The sequence below is a fragment of the Sander vitreus genome, chromosome 10, assembly GCF_031162955.1.
Source record: "Sander vitreus isolate 19-12246 chromosome 10, sanVit1, whole genome shotgun sequence".
Taxonomy (NCBI): domain Eukaryota; kingdom Metazoa; phylum Chordata; class Actinopteri; order Perciformes; family Percidae; genus Sander; species Sander vitreus.
In genome coordinates, this window is record NC_135864.1 from 10,357,544 (window position 1) to 10,376,011 (window position 18,468).

General features: G+C 40.1%; 1 protein-coding gene across 1 annotated transcript in view; it reads left to right on the top strand.

Annotated features, from left to right (window-relative positions):
* slit3 (slit homolog 3 (Drosophila)) overlaps positions 1–18,468 on the top strand; it is a 247,117-nt gene that overhangs the window by 218,797 nt on the left and 9,852 nt on the right. The window contains exons 28-33 of the mRNA XM_078260191.1: positions 131–228; positions 6,072–6,211; positions 8,776–8,869; positions 10,532–10,669; positions 11,340–11,580; positions 13,326–13,456. Of these exons, the coding sequence (XP_078116317.1) occupies positions 131–228; positions 6,072–6,211; positions 8,776–8,869; positions 10,532–10,669; positions 11,340–11,580; positions 13,326–13,456 (842 nt within the window). The remainder of the gene's footprint in view (positions 1–130; positions 229–6,071; positions 6,212–8,775; positions 8,870–10,531; positions 10,670–11,339; positions 11,581–13,325; positions 13,457–18,468) is intronic.

The window sequence follows — 18,468 nt, forward strand, 5'->3', positions numbered from 1 at the left end:
GTGTTACTAGTGAAGTGACTTGTACGCATCCATGGACCTGAACTGTCTTTGTTTGAATAGTGAGATTATCTCTAGAAGAAAAATATGAAATGCTCAATTATTAACTTTTTTGCCTTGTCCTCTCCTCAAGGGTCAAAACTGTGAAATACCCATCAATGCCTGTATCAGTTTCCCCTGCTCTAATGGAGGAACCTGCCACATCCAGCATGGCCTTGAAGACCACTTCAGGTACAAATCTGTTGTTAACCAATATGTCTCGCACAAAACAAGTCGTTTTCATTCGAGTTTCTATTGTATTTCAGACCAGCAACATGTTTTAGTTTTTATACTGCATGTACATGTAGAAGATTGAGAAGAATAAAACAAGAAAGAGTAATTTCAAAGAAGTCCTTCGGGAAGCCATTTACGCTGTGGGTCAAATCGTATTCCCCTTTCCACCCTGCTGCTCCTCTCTATTAGTGGAGACATTTTAAAAACCTCACCCTGTATTCTCATCTAAAGGGAAAATTAACTTTACTCGACCCCCAGAAATATGGACAGCGTGATTAGAGTGGACAGTCTTCACTGGTCAATGCATTACCCAAGATAACAACTTACTTTGACCCTATGGTGTATTTTTCTGCCTGTGTCTCTGTGTTGTAGGTTGGGGGGGGGTTAGACAGGAAGAGAGGGGACTTTTCAGAGGAGGAACCTCTATTTGGGCTGCTCATTAAATCCTTGTGTCCTCTCTGACCTCCTTTATCGCATAAAGGGATGTTTTAAACTTCTGTCATTGTCCACATTAGTGTTTCTCTACTGATTCTGCCTTCATCTGTCGACACACTGTTCCGATACTGTACTGTGTGTTATTTATTATGTGGTTACACACAAATGATGCAGAGCACCATACAATATAACCTGAATTTGATGGAGAATCTTTTGGGTTTCCTGATACATTTCTAAAAGTGAGCAGTGATTTCATTTTCAATATTTTAGATTAAACAAAGAGATGTGTAAGAACTTCATCTACAGTATACTGTGTTAAAGGAACACGCCGACTTATTGGGACTTTAGCTTATTCACCGTAACCCCCAAAGTTAGACAAGTCGATACATAACCTTCTCATCTCCGTGCGTGCTGTAACGCTGTCTGACGCCCCCAGCATTAGCTTAGTCTAGCACAGATCATGCAGGTAACTGGTTCCAACTAGTTGACTGCTCCGAATAAGTGACAAAATAACGCAAACATGTTCCTATTTACATGTTGTGATTTGTATAGTCACAGGGTGTACAAATAATGCCATGATCACCAGTCACGTTCGCTACTAACTAGCTATTCACATTGCTTTTGTTGACGGAAGTAACTGTGCTTTTCGGTGTTGTGCTAATCACTCACCCCGCCCAAGTAGCAGTGCTTCCACTTTCTGAGAATATAGTTCCCACTTAGTATATGGTTAGAATATGGCTGTGTCTCATGTGACCTTATTATTTTTACACCCTGTGACTATACAAATCACAACATGTAAATAGGAACATGTTTGCATTATTTTGTCACTTATTCGGAGCAGTTGGCTAGTTGGAACCAGTTACCTGCATGATCTGTGCTAGGCTTAAGTCCCAATAAGTCAGCGTGTTCCTTTAACTGAGCTGTTTAGAAGGTACATTTGTTGATATGGGCCTTTCATTTTAACATTAGCATGGACGCAGAAGTGTAAATGTTTATTCTGTATGTTTTGTGTTTCGATTCAGTGCCATGCAAAATTAATGTATCATTAGTATTGCTACTTTTTTGCGATTTGGATAGTTTTGCCTACACACAACTTCCTAATGCAAAATCAGGAAAAAATCCTTTGCATGCTAGATGCAATGCATCTGTAGCACAAACTCAATGCAGCAACTCAGACTGTTCCATCCTCACTGAATAAACGTCCAGTGAAAGATTTATGATTTGTTGCAATTAATGTGAAGTGAAATCATGGACATGTAATTACCTCCAAATATTATATATGAAGTGTGGAAAAGGAATTTTCCCACTAAAATTCCTCAGTTGAAAATGTGTAAAAATGTAAAAAAATAAAAAATAAATAAATAAAAAGACCACAACAATTTTGCTGTTTAGGAGTTTAAGCCGATTATACATATATACTACATTATAAGCAGAAACCCACAGTCCATAATGTGCCTGACCCCTTTATTCATCTATATTCATCCAGGGAAAGCGTACTGCACTTGCTTGCTCCTTTCCAGTAACCCCTGTTTCACATTCATACAGTTTCAACATTTACACCTGGGAGCTGCCCAACACAATCACAGTTTGACTCCTGGCTGCAGAGCTGCTCCACTGGAGACGCTGGGGGTCAGGAACCTCTCAGTGGCAGCTGCTGAGGCAGTGGAGAGTTGAGCTGATACAGGATCTCAAACTTGCTTTTCACACCTTAAGGCTTAATTTGAACATAGTGCCATGAGACAAAATTAGGGCTGTCAAACGATTAATTTTTTTAATAGCGATTAATCGCCAAATTTCTATAGTTAATCATGATTAATCGCCTGTTTTATCACATGAATAGAATTGTATTATTTTGCATTTCAGAACTGTTTTTAAGTACATATCAACAATGCAAAGCAATTCTTACCAGTGTATCTTAATTGGGAATCAAATGAATGCAAAGAAAGTTACTTTATGAACTTGACTTTAAGATTTGTATTTGTTTATTTTTTATTTACTGTAAACAAAAGAAACGTGTGAATCTGTCATTATTGCACAATTGCTACAAGTACCTAACCTAACTCAGATGTAAAACCAGTACAAACAAAATGGTCCAAAAACCGGATGCCACAGCAGGACATTTGTAACCTTTACATTTTTCTAATAAGGAATGTAACAATTCTCCTGTACAGAAAAGGGGGTGGACAATGTCCCAAATGACAAAAAAAACGATACAAACAACACAGTCCTAAAACCGTATGCTGATATACATAGTTAATATAGTGCGCAGTAACTTCTAAATAATTTTGATTACTCACTGACGTCCAGTGATCACCGGTTAATGAGACAGCGTTTGCAGCACTCTGCAGCAGTTCCAGTTGGGCTGCTTTCTCCGTGTCATACAGGCTGTGTATGCGTAGTTTTTCTAACGTTACTAGTTGTTGCAACAGCATGTGAAAAAAACTACAAAGTTTGCTTGGCCAAAAAGAACGTTAATCTCGCAATAAAAAAACTGACGCCATTAAAATGGGTTTGCGTTAACGCCGTTAATAACGCGTTTAACTGACAGCACTAGACAAAATATAACTCAAGTAGTAGACCACAAACCAAAATAAATCCAAATGTTAAAAATGTGATGAATTAAAAACAGACTTTTTAATTTGGTGCATTTCTAATAAAACAGCCTTTTAGTCATTACATTGAACCAAACCACATTAAATACAAAATATTTTACACTCGTTAAAACTATTTGAAGGGCCAAGGAGGCAGCCTTAGAAGTTAAACTACTTAAGTTAAAAAAAAAATCTAATACCGTCATTCTGCATGCTTAATACTGTAATCGTCCATACACATGCAAATGTATGTGTGTATGCATGAGCTCCCTTGTCCCTGCCAGGGTCGTCTCTCCACAAAATCTCTCTTTGTCCCAGACTCATGACAAACAGCCACTTAAATTGAAACAATTGTCATAAATATCTTAACCAGATTTGTCTGTTACTGGAGCCCCTTAACAAGGCCTTTGCCCTTTGTAAAACTTGATGTGCGTCTGGCCTTTAACGTCCCGCGTGGTAATGTTATTAGGGGTTTCTTTACCCTTTACAGATATTCTCTTTATGTTAATACCAACACAGGTAGATACTTGTGCCCTCTGAGACACTCAGAGAGAACATGAAAGAGAAAGACAGAAAGAGAGGGAGACCAGACCCTTTTGACATTTTAATATGTTATTTAATCAGTTTGGGGTATTCAATAAGTCCAATTAGCCTTGGTTCTTAGCAGGACCCATTTGTCAAACTATATCCTTTAAATGTCAAGAGTGGGATTTGATTGGTGGAACATTGCTCTCTGACCCTGTCAGTGCTGGCAGTCCTCTTCTCATTTGTATTTCTTTGTAATTTGTTTCCCATGGGAAAACTTAATGTCTTTTTTTTCTTTCTCTCTTACTTTCTTTTATGATTCCTTCTCTTCCCTCTCTTTTTTTTCTTTCTTGACTCACTTCCTGTCGAACCTGACTATGCAGACGACTGGCCGCTTATTAACTTAACGACTTTACCAAATTAAGCCAATTAAGCCAATCCAAAATATAACCATTCTCAAAGCCAACATTTTATTTGCGCAATAAGGGTACATGCATAATGTCTTAGCTAGGACAAATCGTACGTGCCTCTTCTTGGCAGGTTTGTGATCGAGACAGATGAGGCAGTTACTGTACGTGCTGCATGGAAAGTTTCTATTTCCATTTTCCATTGCTCCAATCTCTGTGTAGCGTTTAGCACCTTTTAGCTCATTGTTTTCATTTATTCTGGCCAAACCAGATTGTCTTGGATAGATAAAGTACATTTTTATCAGGGGCTGATAGAGACTAGACCTCAGCTAAAAGGAAAGTGTTTTGGGCTTTATTGTGGCATACATATGACTCCAATTGGATGTTCATTTTGGTCTGTGTCTACTGGATGTGTAAGTAGGCAGCTGGATGCTAATATGTTGGCCATAATAACATAATAAGCTCATTGTATCTCAGGGGCTCAGTTTGATTTTGAGTCTTTCTGCCCCCCCCCCCAGAGGTTAAAAAATTGCTCAACGCAGCAACATTTAAAGAAAGCTACTGCCCTATATGGAGTGGGAAGAGAGAGTGTGTGAGATAAATGTTAGCGTGAGAAAAAGGCTGTGAAGCAGCAAAGTTAGATTAGAAAAGTCAGAGTGAAACAAAAGGAATCAAAAAATAGAATACGTTTTGCAGGTGCAAAGGGAGTGGGAAGGACAGAGGATACACTGTCTTGTAAATAAGTGTGTGTGTGTGTGTGTGTGTGTGTGTGTGTGTGTGTGTGTGTTTGGGGGGTGCTGATAATTGTTACTCACTTGTGCTGAAACGACTTTCCAAGTGCTTAATGTGTTAGGATGACCTTGCTGTAAAATGCTTTTCATCCAATAAAAGTAACTTGGCTCACTAAAGTGTAAGAGACAAACAAAAAAAAGAGTTGTGAGAGAGGGTGAGCTGCTCAGCACAGCTGTGGTCAGATTTATCAAACGTTTACATTAAGCTAGTGTATTTTTAAATTCATGTGATCTTTTATAAGGAGTTAACCGGACTGAGATAAAAAAAAAAAAGAGGGTGGGAAGAGGGGAGAGAGATCAAGGGCTGGAGAGAAGAGAGGAGGGTGAAATGAATCTAAAGATTTGGGGGAAAAGGAGGAGGGAGGAAGATGAATAGAGGGGAGGATGAGGCTTTGATAATTCCTTTAGGGTTGCCCAGGTGGTAACTGTAGTGGCATCAAACTAGAAAAAAGAAGTTTATCTCAGCGATTCTTCTTAGCTCTGGGTGTGTTGGTTTAGTTTTAAAGTTTTTTTATAGGCTCTTTAGGAACTTTGGCTTCTGGTGTTAATTAATGAAACATCCCCCAGCATGAGAGACATAAATGACATGAATGGACTGTGTCTGAAAGGGATAGCTGCTTTTCTCTAGGTTTTAGTGTAGAAGAAACCGTAAGAGATGGTTTGTGTGAGCCAGTTTAAATCTTCGAACAGCCATGTTTAAATGTCATTTCTGCTATAAAATGTAGCATGAAATGGCGTTTCTTGTTGGACTGCTAAATATAAATATGCCGTGTCTCCTGTGGTGTGTAAGAACCAGCACAGGATGGAAGAAAACCCACTAGAATAAAAATGAAATACATTTTCTTTAAAGCTCTTACAGGATAATTTAAAAGGAAGTGAAGTTCAGCAGCTGATTTATCTGGCTGATTGATTTTATTTCAAGTTGTGCAGCAGGAGTGTGTGCTTAGATCTGGCCGGGTCACCATCTTATAATGCATATTGTGTGTGTGTGTGTGTGTGTGTGTGTGTGTGTGTGTGTGCGTGTGCGTGTGCGTGTGCGTGTGCGTGTGTAGCTGTGTGTGTCCACCAGGTTTTGAGGGCCAACGTTGCGAGACAAACCCAGACGACTGTGAAGACAACGACTGTGAGAACAACTCCACCTGCATCGATGGAGTCAACAATTACACCTGCGTCTGTCCACCCAACTACACAGGTACACACGCTTACGTCTATTTCTACACTCAGACATTCCTGAAACCCTCAGTCTTTGCCCCCTGAGAGGATGGGAAGGTCAACATGTCCCTCTACTACTGCACGCGCACACACACACACACACACACACACACACACACACACACATGCAAAATCATATTTTCCACTTTACTGGATGGTAAGTTAGTAATGGACAGCCTCTCGGCAGTGACCCGAAACTGGAGGTTTAAGAGCAATCACAGAGGAGAAAGAGAGAGAGGGGGGGAAAATAATGTGAAGTGACGGCAAGGAGGGACTGTGTCATAAAGGGAAAGGGAAAAATAAACATAGCAAGGGAAAAGGGTAAAGAAAGGGATGATAAAGGGCAGAAGAGAGAGGGAGAGGGAGAGACACAGAGAGAGAGAGAGAGAGAGAGAGAGAGAGAGAGAGAGAGAGAGAGAGAGACCTCAGTTGATGCAGCAATTTGAAGCTCAACTGCTGTCTGGGAAGTTACATTTTTATATATAGTGACAGTGTCCTCTAAACACACACACACACACACACACAGAGCTGGTCCCCTTTGACACAGGATCTCAGTCAATATACACACACTCACCCACACATGCACTATGTCATTATCGCTGTTGGCATAAAGCAGCCTCTCACACTGCCAGCCACCTTACCACATACAGCTGTTGCACACACACACACCCACACACACACACACACACACACACACACAGCTGGTTACTTTGGCTCTGAACCTCCACTCACCTCAGTGAACCGAGGCGTAATCATCAGGTGTCACATTAAGAGGACAGTTCTATGTTGGTCACTTAGCTTTCTCCAAACTCAGCAACCAGGACTGTGAATGTGCTACATTCTTTCTTGTAGATTTTGAGATGAATATTGTGTGCAACTTTGATTTCCTGAAGTTGGCAATAGAGGAAAAGGTCAAGATGTCACCATGACCATTAGGGTTCATTCGCTCGAGACAATGCAAAACATATTTTTATAAAAGTGCATTAGTGTTTGAAATTCTGGAGCCAAATGTTTGTGAGGGGAACATTTTGACTTGAAGATGATACACAAACGATTAAAGAGTCAACAAACTCATCCAGAATCATCCTCTTGGGACCATAAATATATCATAAATATCTGAATTTTGAGATAATCTGTCCAGTAGTTTTGTCAGATATCTTTCTCTGGACCAAATTGTCCAGTTGTCCATAGTCGTTCCATTTCAAAGAATATTATTCAGTTTTCCTGTGCTGGAGGTTCACTTGCCATCAATATTATGTAAAAACCAAGCTGTAAGTGTCTTTATATACCGGTTTCAACTAAAAGTGACCCTTTGAGTGATTTTTCCCCCTACACTGTTAATATGCTCATTAAATTGTGACAAAACTTCAATGTGTTAGCACTTTTACATAATTGAATCGCTCTCATAATAATACTTTATGTGATCATTTTGTGTGAAAAGAAATAAGACTGGTAATTTATTGTGTTGTGTTATGGCACAAGCACTGATCTTCCAACACAAATAACAGGGAAAATTCATTCCCAACATGTTTATTGTCTTCAGTGACCACCTTACCAATGGTCTCATTTATGGTCTTGTGTATGGTAATTACAGTTAATTTCACATTGATAAATGATTATTGGCATCTTTAACTAAGTGTCCAAAGTGTGAAATAGCCTAGGAGGCACCTAGTCTAAATTTAAAATGACTTTTATTGCTGTAGTTTTGTATTTGCTGTAGTTTAAATAATTTCCCAGCAGCTGCAGGAATACACTTTAGCTCAGAAAAACATGCGTCTAAAAGTGACTTGAGAAAGAAATAAGTAGTGGAGACAGACAGGGTGTGAGTGAGGCCGCAGGATAAGATTTAAGCAGGCAGAAAACTGGAAATCTGCTTGACCTTTCGCAATCCCCTCTTCCTTCATCTGACCAATTTCAGCTACTGCTTTAACACACACTGTTAAACCTTATCACCCTTTGAGTAGTACTTGTTGTATGTGTGTGTGTGTGTGTGTGTGTGTATGTGTGTGTGTGTGCGTGCGCGTGTGCGTGTGTGTCTGTAGACTGCAGCCACTGTAACACAGCCTCTGAGAATAAGCTGATAATGCTATTCCCTGTATGTGTTTGTACTGTACATTAAGACTTCCACTGCACATTATCTGAGGCCTTGAACAAGATAGACACATATTTATATATGTGTCCATTTTGTTCTATCTTGTGTTATCTTTTTCCACTCCTTGTTTTTCTTTCTTTTCCACTGTCATTTGAAGCTGACAGAGAGAACATTTGAAAGAGATAGTTTGGCCCTCTTCTCCCATCTCGTTTCGTCATCCTTGTTCTTATATTCCGTCTTTCTGTTAATGTTCTCCTTTGTTTCCCACTTTAAATTATTTTTGCACTCTTATTTTGAAAAATCAATCTTCAAATCTGGTTGGTAGCATGATGCTGTAATCTGCATAAAACACTAACCCAAATACACACATACACTTGTTGGTTTATCTTGACATGCAAACTTTTTTTTAATTCCTGAAGAAATAAATATTTACTTTCTCTCTTTGTCACCAGGTGACTTGTGCGACGAGGTGGTTGACCCTTGTCTCCATGGTTTCGACCCCTGCCAGCACGACTCAAAGTGTGTCCATGCAGGCCGCACTTACAGGTGAGTCAGCACTTAAAAGGGTCAGAGGTCATATCACAGAAAGTGACAACAAGTGATGGGAGCAGCGAGGTCAAAAAGTTAAAAGCTGACTTTTTTTGTGAAACAAAGAAAATCTGAACGGTCATCGCTGCCGATAGAGACTTGAGCTCTTTATTAGACAAATACACAACCAGGCAGACACACACAAAAATACACATGGAAACAAAATTAACACTCTTACACAAACACATGCAATCCCTGGGCTGATGTTATCATCTTCTCCTGTAATACTGGCTGAACTTGTGTACTTTTTGTCAACATTTCACTATTCTCTTGCCATTAGTTTTGCCCTTACTACTTAATTTTCTGTTGTCATGTAAAACCTGTGTACCTTAAACTCTGTAGACTTTTGTGTTTTAACCTATAGATAAATTCTATAACCTTTCAGCTTAAAGGTGCACTATGCGTTCCTGCATGGTTTCAGCGTGATTTCATTTTTGCCTCAAATTGTAGGCATCTGTCCTTGATCCGCTAGCTGCCTGCCCCCTGAATACACTGTGAAAAAGCCCGGTCTCGGGAGACAACACAGGGGTCGTAAACGTCAAACGAACACCAGAGGCACAGGATAGGAACCAAAATACAACAAACACGTTCCAGCCAATCACCGACAAGATGGTTGGGGGAGGGGTTGGGGGTTAGTGACAGTAGTCAGTTAGTCATGACAGTTACTGAAACAAGGGGGGAGGGGCGAGCTTGCTCTGTTTTGTTTTGAATTTACTTGGAACGTCAACAGAAGTAATGTCATGCAGGAATGCATAGTGCACCTTTAACATAGCTTATCATAAACCATAGCAATAAACTATGTTTAGTCTTTAAACAGATGGAATTCTTGGAAAGTTTAGACATTTTATTTAGGTTGCATCAATATGTTTCTTGGGCCACACTTTAACGGTGCAGTAGGTAAGACTTATAAAACTAACTTTTTGTCATATTTGCTGAAACTGACCCTATGTTCCAGTAGAACTACATGAAGCAGGTAATTAAACAAAATAAATCTGGCTCCTCTGGCACCACCTACAGCCTGTAGTGTGATTTGCAAAAATCCACAGCTCCCTGTTCAGATGCACCAATCAGGGCCAGGGGGGATGTCTAATTGTGTGTCAGTCATTGCTCATGCACACGCATTAATTCTCCCTTGTGGGGGGAGGAGCTTAGGAAACTTTTTGGGCTTTAGCAGAAAGGGTGGAGGTTGTCGATATTCAAATTTTTTGGTTAAGTCCTGGATCTTCCCAATCCTATCTACATTACCTTTAACAGCAATCTATGCACGTGCATTCATGCACAGCAGCCCACACACAAAGCATCTTGTAGAGAAAGAGAAAAGTTTTTTTTATTGTAAATGTGTAACTTCATATCTAATACAATAAGATGTTTTATATTTACATGTTCAAAATTGAACTTATCTAAAAGAAACTTGGTCAGACTTTCAACAGTGAGTTGAAAGTTTGGTGTTCTGCTCCAAATATCTGTTGCAGGAAACATGTTGTTTCTAAAACATTGGCTGTAGATAAGAACTGAAACTGAAAATGTCACCTATTTGTACAGTAAATCCTCTGTAATGATGAGGCAAATCCTGTTGCCCATACACACAGTAATCCCATTCATATTTCCCTCTCACTCTAGGTGCGAGTGTTTACCGGGCTATGTGGGGCAACACTGTGAGCAGGACTATAATGACTGCCTGGAGAATAAATGTCAACATGGAGCAGAGTGTGTGGACGCTGTCAACGGCTATACCTGCGTCTGTAAAGAGGGTTTCAGGTGAGAGTCGTGGAAACACAATCATGAACACGGAAAATGGCTTGAACAGACACAAACACACTGCAAGGCCAGACTGGGAGGAGATACAGATGGCACTCCATAATCAGACACTTGACTGTCAGGACCCACTGTGTGTGTGTGTGTGTGTGTGTGTGTGTGTGTGTGTGTGTGTGTGCGTGCGCGTGCGTGCGTGTGTGCATGTGTGTGTAGATGCAGCTCCATGTGGTTAATTATAGCAGACTGTTGGCATGAGATAAACTAATTCATCACAAGGGACAGAGCGAGAGAGAGAGAGAGAGAGAGAGAGAGAGAGAGAGAGAGAGAGAGAGAGAGAAGAAGTTATAGGTATGCAGGAAACAAATAGATACACGAGAAAGACAGCAGCGGAAAGATGGATTCTGTAAAGGCAAAAAGAGGAAATTTAAAGAAAGGTTCAGAGTTTCAAAGATGGAAGAAGAATCAGCGGAAAAGAAGTAGATATACAGAATCTGTTTGCTGTGTCATGCTGATAAACGCATCCATTTCCTTCCAGGAATATTACCTTTCCAGCTTCACCAATGCAATCTCCAAATGTAGTACTAAACAGGTTGCAGAGGATACAGACACAGCAAATCACCTCATTAAAACTCTATGAATAAGTTATCTTCTGTTTAATCTATTCCTCCCTCAGCGGGCTGTTCTGTGAGAACCCTCCACCAATGATCTTGCTGCAGACCAGCCCCTGTGACCAATCAGACTGCCAGAACGGCGCCCAGTGCCTGGTGGTTGCTGGGGAGCCTGTCTGCCGCTGCGTGCCCAGTTTCTATGGCAACAAATGTGACAAGATGGCCACCGTTCACTTCCTGGGTCGGGACGGGTACGTGGAGCTGCCAAGTGCAAAGCTTCGTCCCACGGCACATATTTCATTACAGGTATTGTTGACCTCTGACCTCCGCTAACAAAGTTTTGGTATTGTAGAAATCCGCAGTCATGCAACTAAACCCTATCTTGTAAAGTATGTCAACATTTGAAAATACAAAAGCCATATTCTGCTGCACTACATGGAAAATATGTATGGGCTGCTTGAAAAAGAGCTGTAAGCTGCTCAAATCAAAGCTTTAGAGTTGCACGTCTTGTGCCGACGAAGCAAAGCAAACATCTGCAACACCATCTTTTTCCGTGGCACACTGAACACTCATTTTTGGAAATGAGAGTGTAAATGAGCGAAAGAGAAACAAGAAAGGGAGGGCCCTCTAATTGATATTTACCACCTGTTTGGATCTGTGTGTGTGTGTGTGTGTGTGTGTGTGTGTGTGTGTGTGTGTGTGTGTGTGTGTGTGTGTGTGTGTGTGTGTGTGTGTGTGTGTGTGTGTGTGTGTGTGTGTGTGTGTGTGCGTGTGCGTGTGCGTGTGTGTGCTTCTGCGTGCCAGGAGCTTTCAATGTTAGTGCCAAGGCGGCTAAAACATTACCAAGAGACCCTGACTCAGAGGCAAGAGAGAGAAAATAAAAAGAATGAAAGGGCCGTAGCACTTCATAAATCTTCTCTTTCTCTTTAACACTTTTTGTCTTTTCTTTACATCTGCATACAAATTCTCTCTTTACCCACATTTCTCTATCTTGCTCTCTTCTTTTCCCCTCTCTCTCCCTTTTCTTCTCTATTTTTCTTCTCCCTCCTTTTCTTTTGTTGCTCTGCCTCAATCTCTTCTTTTCTCCAGCAGCTTGTTAGCAGGTGTTGACTTGGCTATGCTCCATTGAAGCCCGAGTGTTAAGTGCTTGGCCCCTTGGCCCCATTTCCACTCGCTAGTTAGTTAGCGCTTAGTGGCGCATGCGAGCAAGTGTGACATGTCAAGTATGTCTGTGTGGGTGTGAGGCGCGAGTGACCTCGTTTAGGGAAGTGTGTGGAGAAATTACATTTTCTTCTCATTTCCATGCAGTTCTTTAGCGGTGTGACGGTTGGACATACCACCTTGAATTAAGAGTCTATTCATTTCTCTTTGATTTTGAGCTACATCAACACTTGCAATCTTAACGAAAACTAAAAACTAGCTCAGTTACATGTAAGTGCTTCTTTTAGAGATTTTACAGATTTTATAATACTTAAAAGCCAACAGTAAGGAAGTGGAACACAGTAGTACCCAAAAACGTTTACTACATTTTCTAGCTTTTACAAAGAAGCTGAAAATGTTAAATTGTTAAAAAAAAGAAAATCACCAGTGAAAAATAACAAGTAGTCAAATTCAATCAGTTTATGTGGTGCATAACAAACCAGCAATGCAAGAAGGACGATGATGAAGCGGGACAGGTCGCAGCAGCAGTACAGCAGCTGAGAATAATAACAGACATGTATCACTTTGCTTAAAATCAACATTTAAAGGGGCTACACTCGACATACAGAACATTAGTATTGCTGCAAAGAAGTTGAGGCTGCAATGCTGCGTTTGCCCAGCTGCAGGTGAGGTTTGCTTTAGTTAACAAATTGGGGATTTGTTTAGGGTTTCATAATAAAAAGTGTGTATCTGCATGTGAAACCATAATTGTCTGCCCTATCACTAAATTAGACAATTAAAATAACAAGTGTTCACCAACTGTGTCTATTGCCAATCCTTATTGTGCTGCTGTGTTGCCTTGATTAATGAATTGTGTCTTCATTTCTTATCCGACCTCTTCGTCTCTCCAGGTGGCTTCAGATAAAGACAACGGTATTTTGTTGTATAAGGAGGACCACGACCCCCTGGCACTGGAGCTGTACCAGGGACACATACGACTCATCTATGACATCGCCAACTACCCACCCACCACTGTATATAGGTGGGTTACACACACACACACACACACACACATACACTCACATACACACACACACACACTCAAAAAGTCAAACAAAGTCAAACTCAAGAAAAGTACTCTCTCACTTTCTTACCGTCTACACTGAAGTATAATTTGCCATATTCATAAACTTAGTCTATTATGCTGAAGACCAAGTTTGCACATGGTTTAAGTACTAAAAGTTAAAAAAAACACACATTCACTCTTGTGTTACTCTCAAGTATACATACATGTACAATTGTGCATTCATTTTAAGTGGTTTATTTCTCTTTTCTAATTAAATGAAAGTTATATTATGCACTGGATTCAGATCAGGGTTCAAGGTAGACTATGCACACTTAAAAAATCAAAAACAACATAAACACACACAGAAACGTATGCATAAAGAATTAAACTAGAACTAAAGAACTAAAGAAGAAGTACTGTCAGGTTCGACATGGGTTAAAGATTACAAAAAGCAAACACAACAAAGCATTTATTCACTCACATATATTATTATATCACTTATTTGTATCAATAGAATGAAGCTCCTCTACTATATAACATTTACAAGATCCAAGTCTTACAAAGGTACAAAGGTAGTGTGCAAGGGTACTTGAAAATACATGAAGTACACACATACCAATAATTAAAGGTTTCAATGATCTGAGGTTTTTATTTATAGTACTTTAAGGACTTTACAGTAGGTGCTGATCTGGCCATGCACACACAAATCCACCAGCATATTCCGTCTCACACACGGTAGCAGATCCATGTAGGAGCACTTCCCTCTATAAACAAGCATGAACTTAGAAAAATTCCTTTACAATCCTGACTAGACAGTCATGTCCCTGAGTGAAAGCCACTAGGTAAAACTTCAAAAAGTGGAAACAAAAGCCCTCATTCAGTGGGTTAGTCTGTGTAGCCCCTCGGATATTATACGATAAACTACGTTCACAGTTTCCTAGGAATGGATATGCCATGGTAAGCTATGGAAACAGCAATGGTAATCCAGGAAAAGAACATGATGAAGTAATCATACAGAAGGTTAGCACAGATTCATTCACATAATCATTAAAGACACTGCCAAAACTGTTCCTTGCATCCAATCTTCAGTTGTCAAATATTAAGGGCATTGTATCTTTTTAAAACAAGAAAGAACGTAGAGTTTTTTATGGGTTTTCTGAGGCATATATATATAACATGCCATGTTTAATGAATTATTAGCCTTTTAATGCAGCGACAAACTATGTGAGCTATTATTATAGATGTGAGCCTGAGGGGACATGGACTTCTCTCAGCCAATTGAAGACTACTGTATATGATAATTCAAGACAACACCACAATGTAGTCACAGGATTTTTGTCATAGCATAAAATGTAATTATCTTTATCATAATTTCTGTTCTGACACAACTCATAAACCACTATGAACAATACTTGTTCCTGCTGAAATTTGGCTATAATAAAATGATACATAAATTAAATACATTCACAGCATATCATATTGTACAGTATTCCTCACTCTTTCCTTGCCATTTTAGAGGAGCACCCAAAACTGATTGAAGGGTGGATTGAGAGATGTCGAAAGTATACATACTGAAGTATACAGTGTGTGTGTGTGTGTGTGTGTGTGTGTGTGTGTGTGTGTGTGTGTGTGTGTGTGAGAGAGAGAGAGAGAGAGAGAGAGAGAGAGAGAGAGAGAGAGAGAGAGTCCATCCTTGTCTGGTGCTGATTGGCTCATATTGATTCTGTCTGCTTCTCTGTCTATACTGTCTGTGGCAAGAGGAAAGAGGAAGAGCGATGTGAGAGGGATATATGATACAAGACTCAATCCCATGTATTGTTTCAAAGGATATTCAGTTAACACAGTGCAAACCATATAAAACCCTTGATGATATGTAACACGTTCTACATCAGCAGCAATATTTCATTACCACATCGCTGGAATAAATACCAATAACCAAAAGGACTACTGGCAGGATAATAAGCCACCAGCCTTTAGACTGTATTTGGTAAAATGTGGAAGGAAGGTAAATGCAGTGAAATAAAGCATCTTATACTTCATCTACATTACTGTAATAATTAATGTCAAAAAAGAGTTTTATTGCACAAGGCAGAGAGTGGGCACTGCTCTGCCAGTCCAAACAGAGCTGATATTTCCAGAGTTTTTTCTTGCAGCAGCCAGCAGATAATGGAAGGTGTTAAAAAGGCGGATGGAAAAATAGCTTCAAACATTTAGTCCAGCATGGAAAGGAAAAAAAAAAAACGTAAACTTGAAAAAGACCCAACAATACCACTGGTGTGAGACAGAGGCTACCAATCATCTTGACCAAGGTCTCATTTTTTATGGCAATTATATCAAAGTATACAGTATTATATAAATATTGAAAATGCTTGTTGACCACTTTTCAATGATCACACCAGGCAGGGTAAAAATGCCAACTGCAAATGAAGGAATGGAGGAGAGAGAGAAAGAGAAAGAGAGAGACAGATGCTAGTGTAATTGGATGAATTAAAGGAGAGAGAGAATGAAGTGAGAGAAGATGGAGAGAGGAAGGAGGAGAAATGAGGGAGAGAGTTTATTGTTTTCTCATTTACTCACCATTCTTCTCTCTTTGTATTTCAATCAGTGATTTTCTTAGCATGTGACGTCTGGCTTTGTGGTTTTGGCTGTGCTCTGTTCTATTGTCTCTATGGATAGAGACAAGGTCACAGGAGGAGGACAAGGAGGTACTGGTAGGCTTACTGCTTCTGATGATAATATGCAGCTGGTTCATAACAAATTTGACTTAAGGATTAGGGCGTTACGTCATATTATAAATCCTGCAAGTAGCTGTGGGAGAAGAAAGTTGAAGCCACAATTTACTACGTCAAGGGCAAGACCGTTTCTGCATCAGGCATTTCAATCATAATTCATTTAAACCCTCTCATGTATGTGTAGTTTCAGAATTTGTATCTAATAGGCATGTGCCCACAGGAAAACATGCATATATTTAAAATGATTATACTTGATGTATGACATGCAGGGGAGAAATGATCTTTGCATGCTATATTATTTAATGCAAGGTGTTGAACTGTTAATGGCCGGATATATTTCAAAACGGACACCCATGTGGTTTGGTTTATACTATGTTTGGTATCCGCACAAACAAGTTCACACGTTTGTCTCTGCGTCAACCCTGCAGTCAGTGTGTGCCATGTGGATTCGAAAAGTATCATTTGGGCTAGGACAGAACAATAGGACTCTTTTTCTCCTTGTTTCTTTGCCATTAAACACAGTGTCAGCATTCACAGGTTTTAGAGCATTGTACTCTACATTAACAGCGATACTGCCAGTGTTGTAATGTGATGATGACGTATTTAGCAGTGTTTTAGTTTGCTTATGAAATCTGCTACTTTTCTGTTATGCCTGTACTTTTATATGTATTTATGGAAATGCACTTTGTTCCAGATACATTTCACAGTTTTGAATGTAATATTAATGTGTAGAGGTTATTTAGTTAAGTGTAGCATTGTGTTTGTGAATGTGAACACTGTATCCTGTCTTTATTGACCTTTGATAAACTGATGCATACAAACAGCTCAATAATAATGTGATGCTGTATTGAACCCTGTAGGTAAATTTAGGCTAGAGCACAGGGTCAGCTGTAGAGCAGGAGCCCTGGCGCTGGTAAAGACCATCACTTGCTCAAGGAGACTTCGGGAGGGCGGATGTATTTTAAGAGGTCGCCTGGGTAGAAAGACGGTTTTGTTGACCATAACAGCAACTTGTCACCCTGTCTGGTTTGCTGGATTTGTTGAAGTCTGTACACTTTCCATTTCTGCTGTGATATTCTGTTTCTTCATATGAATGAAACTTGTTTGTAATCCGGGTGGGTAGATGAGTAGAAACCACTTCTCCAAAATGTGACCTTAACCAGAATATGTGCTGTTCACCATACATGACACATTGTGAAAGGCAGGAAGAGGACAAGAGGAAGGGATGGTTAGAGAGGAAGTAATGAAAAAATGAAATGAGGGGGTTAATCTAATTATCTGGCACAGATGGGGAGGGGTGGAAACTGGGTTGAAAAGGTTGAGTAGAAGAGAGAAGAGCAGAGTCAGAGAGACGTATGGATGCATGGAAGGACAGATTGATCCGTTGAGAGGCAGACATAGATGGAGAGATAGCCAGAAAGACAGATGGATCGACTGATGCTGGGCGGAAGGCAAGAGCAAAACAGCAGACAACACGATAAAGAGATAACTGGGTAGAATAGGTTGCCCGCCAGAGGAGAAAACTGGAGAAGTAAAACAGATGGATAGAAGCAGTCAAACTGAAAAGACCATGAGACATGGTTGAACGGCAGGATGGATGAAAGAGGAGTGAGGGATTACAGAGGGATGGAGAGAAAGAGGGGGAAAGTAAACCACAGAGTGAGTCAGGGAATTATCCTTGTCTGGTGTTGTTAACTTGACACGGGCCACGCCTGAGAGGGACAGACAGACTGAGAGAAGCAGAGAAAGAAAGTGTAAAAGAGAGACAGATGAAGACAGGAAGGGACAAAGAATGTACAGTAACGCAGAAAGAAAAAGTTGAATGAGAGATAGAGAAAGTGTTAAACTGGAAGACACAAATGAGACAAGAGAGCAAAGAGAAGGTCCACAAGAAAATTGAAAAATTTGAAAGTGAGAGAAAGAAACAGAGATCCATAGAACGACACATGTCTGAGCACAATGCTAAGCACTAAGTAAACACAGTATGTTATGTTTAGCATTAGCAATCTGGAAGGAGACGAGGCCCAGCTCCAAGCCCGGGGCTCATTTTACCACAAGCCGCTATGTATTACTTTGTATGTGCCATCTTTTGATTGCATGAGTCTGAGCATTGCAAATGGCCTATCTCATCTGCCCTAATTTGGAAATACATTGTAAACGTATTCAAACCGCATGGCCAGACAGGCACAGCAGAACGTCCTGCCACCTATCAACTGATACTGTCCAGAATAGCGTAACTATTTAACCACCACAATC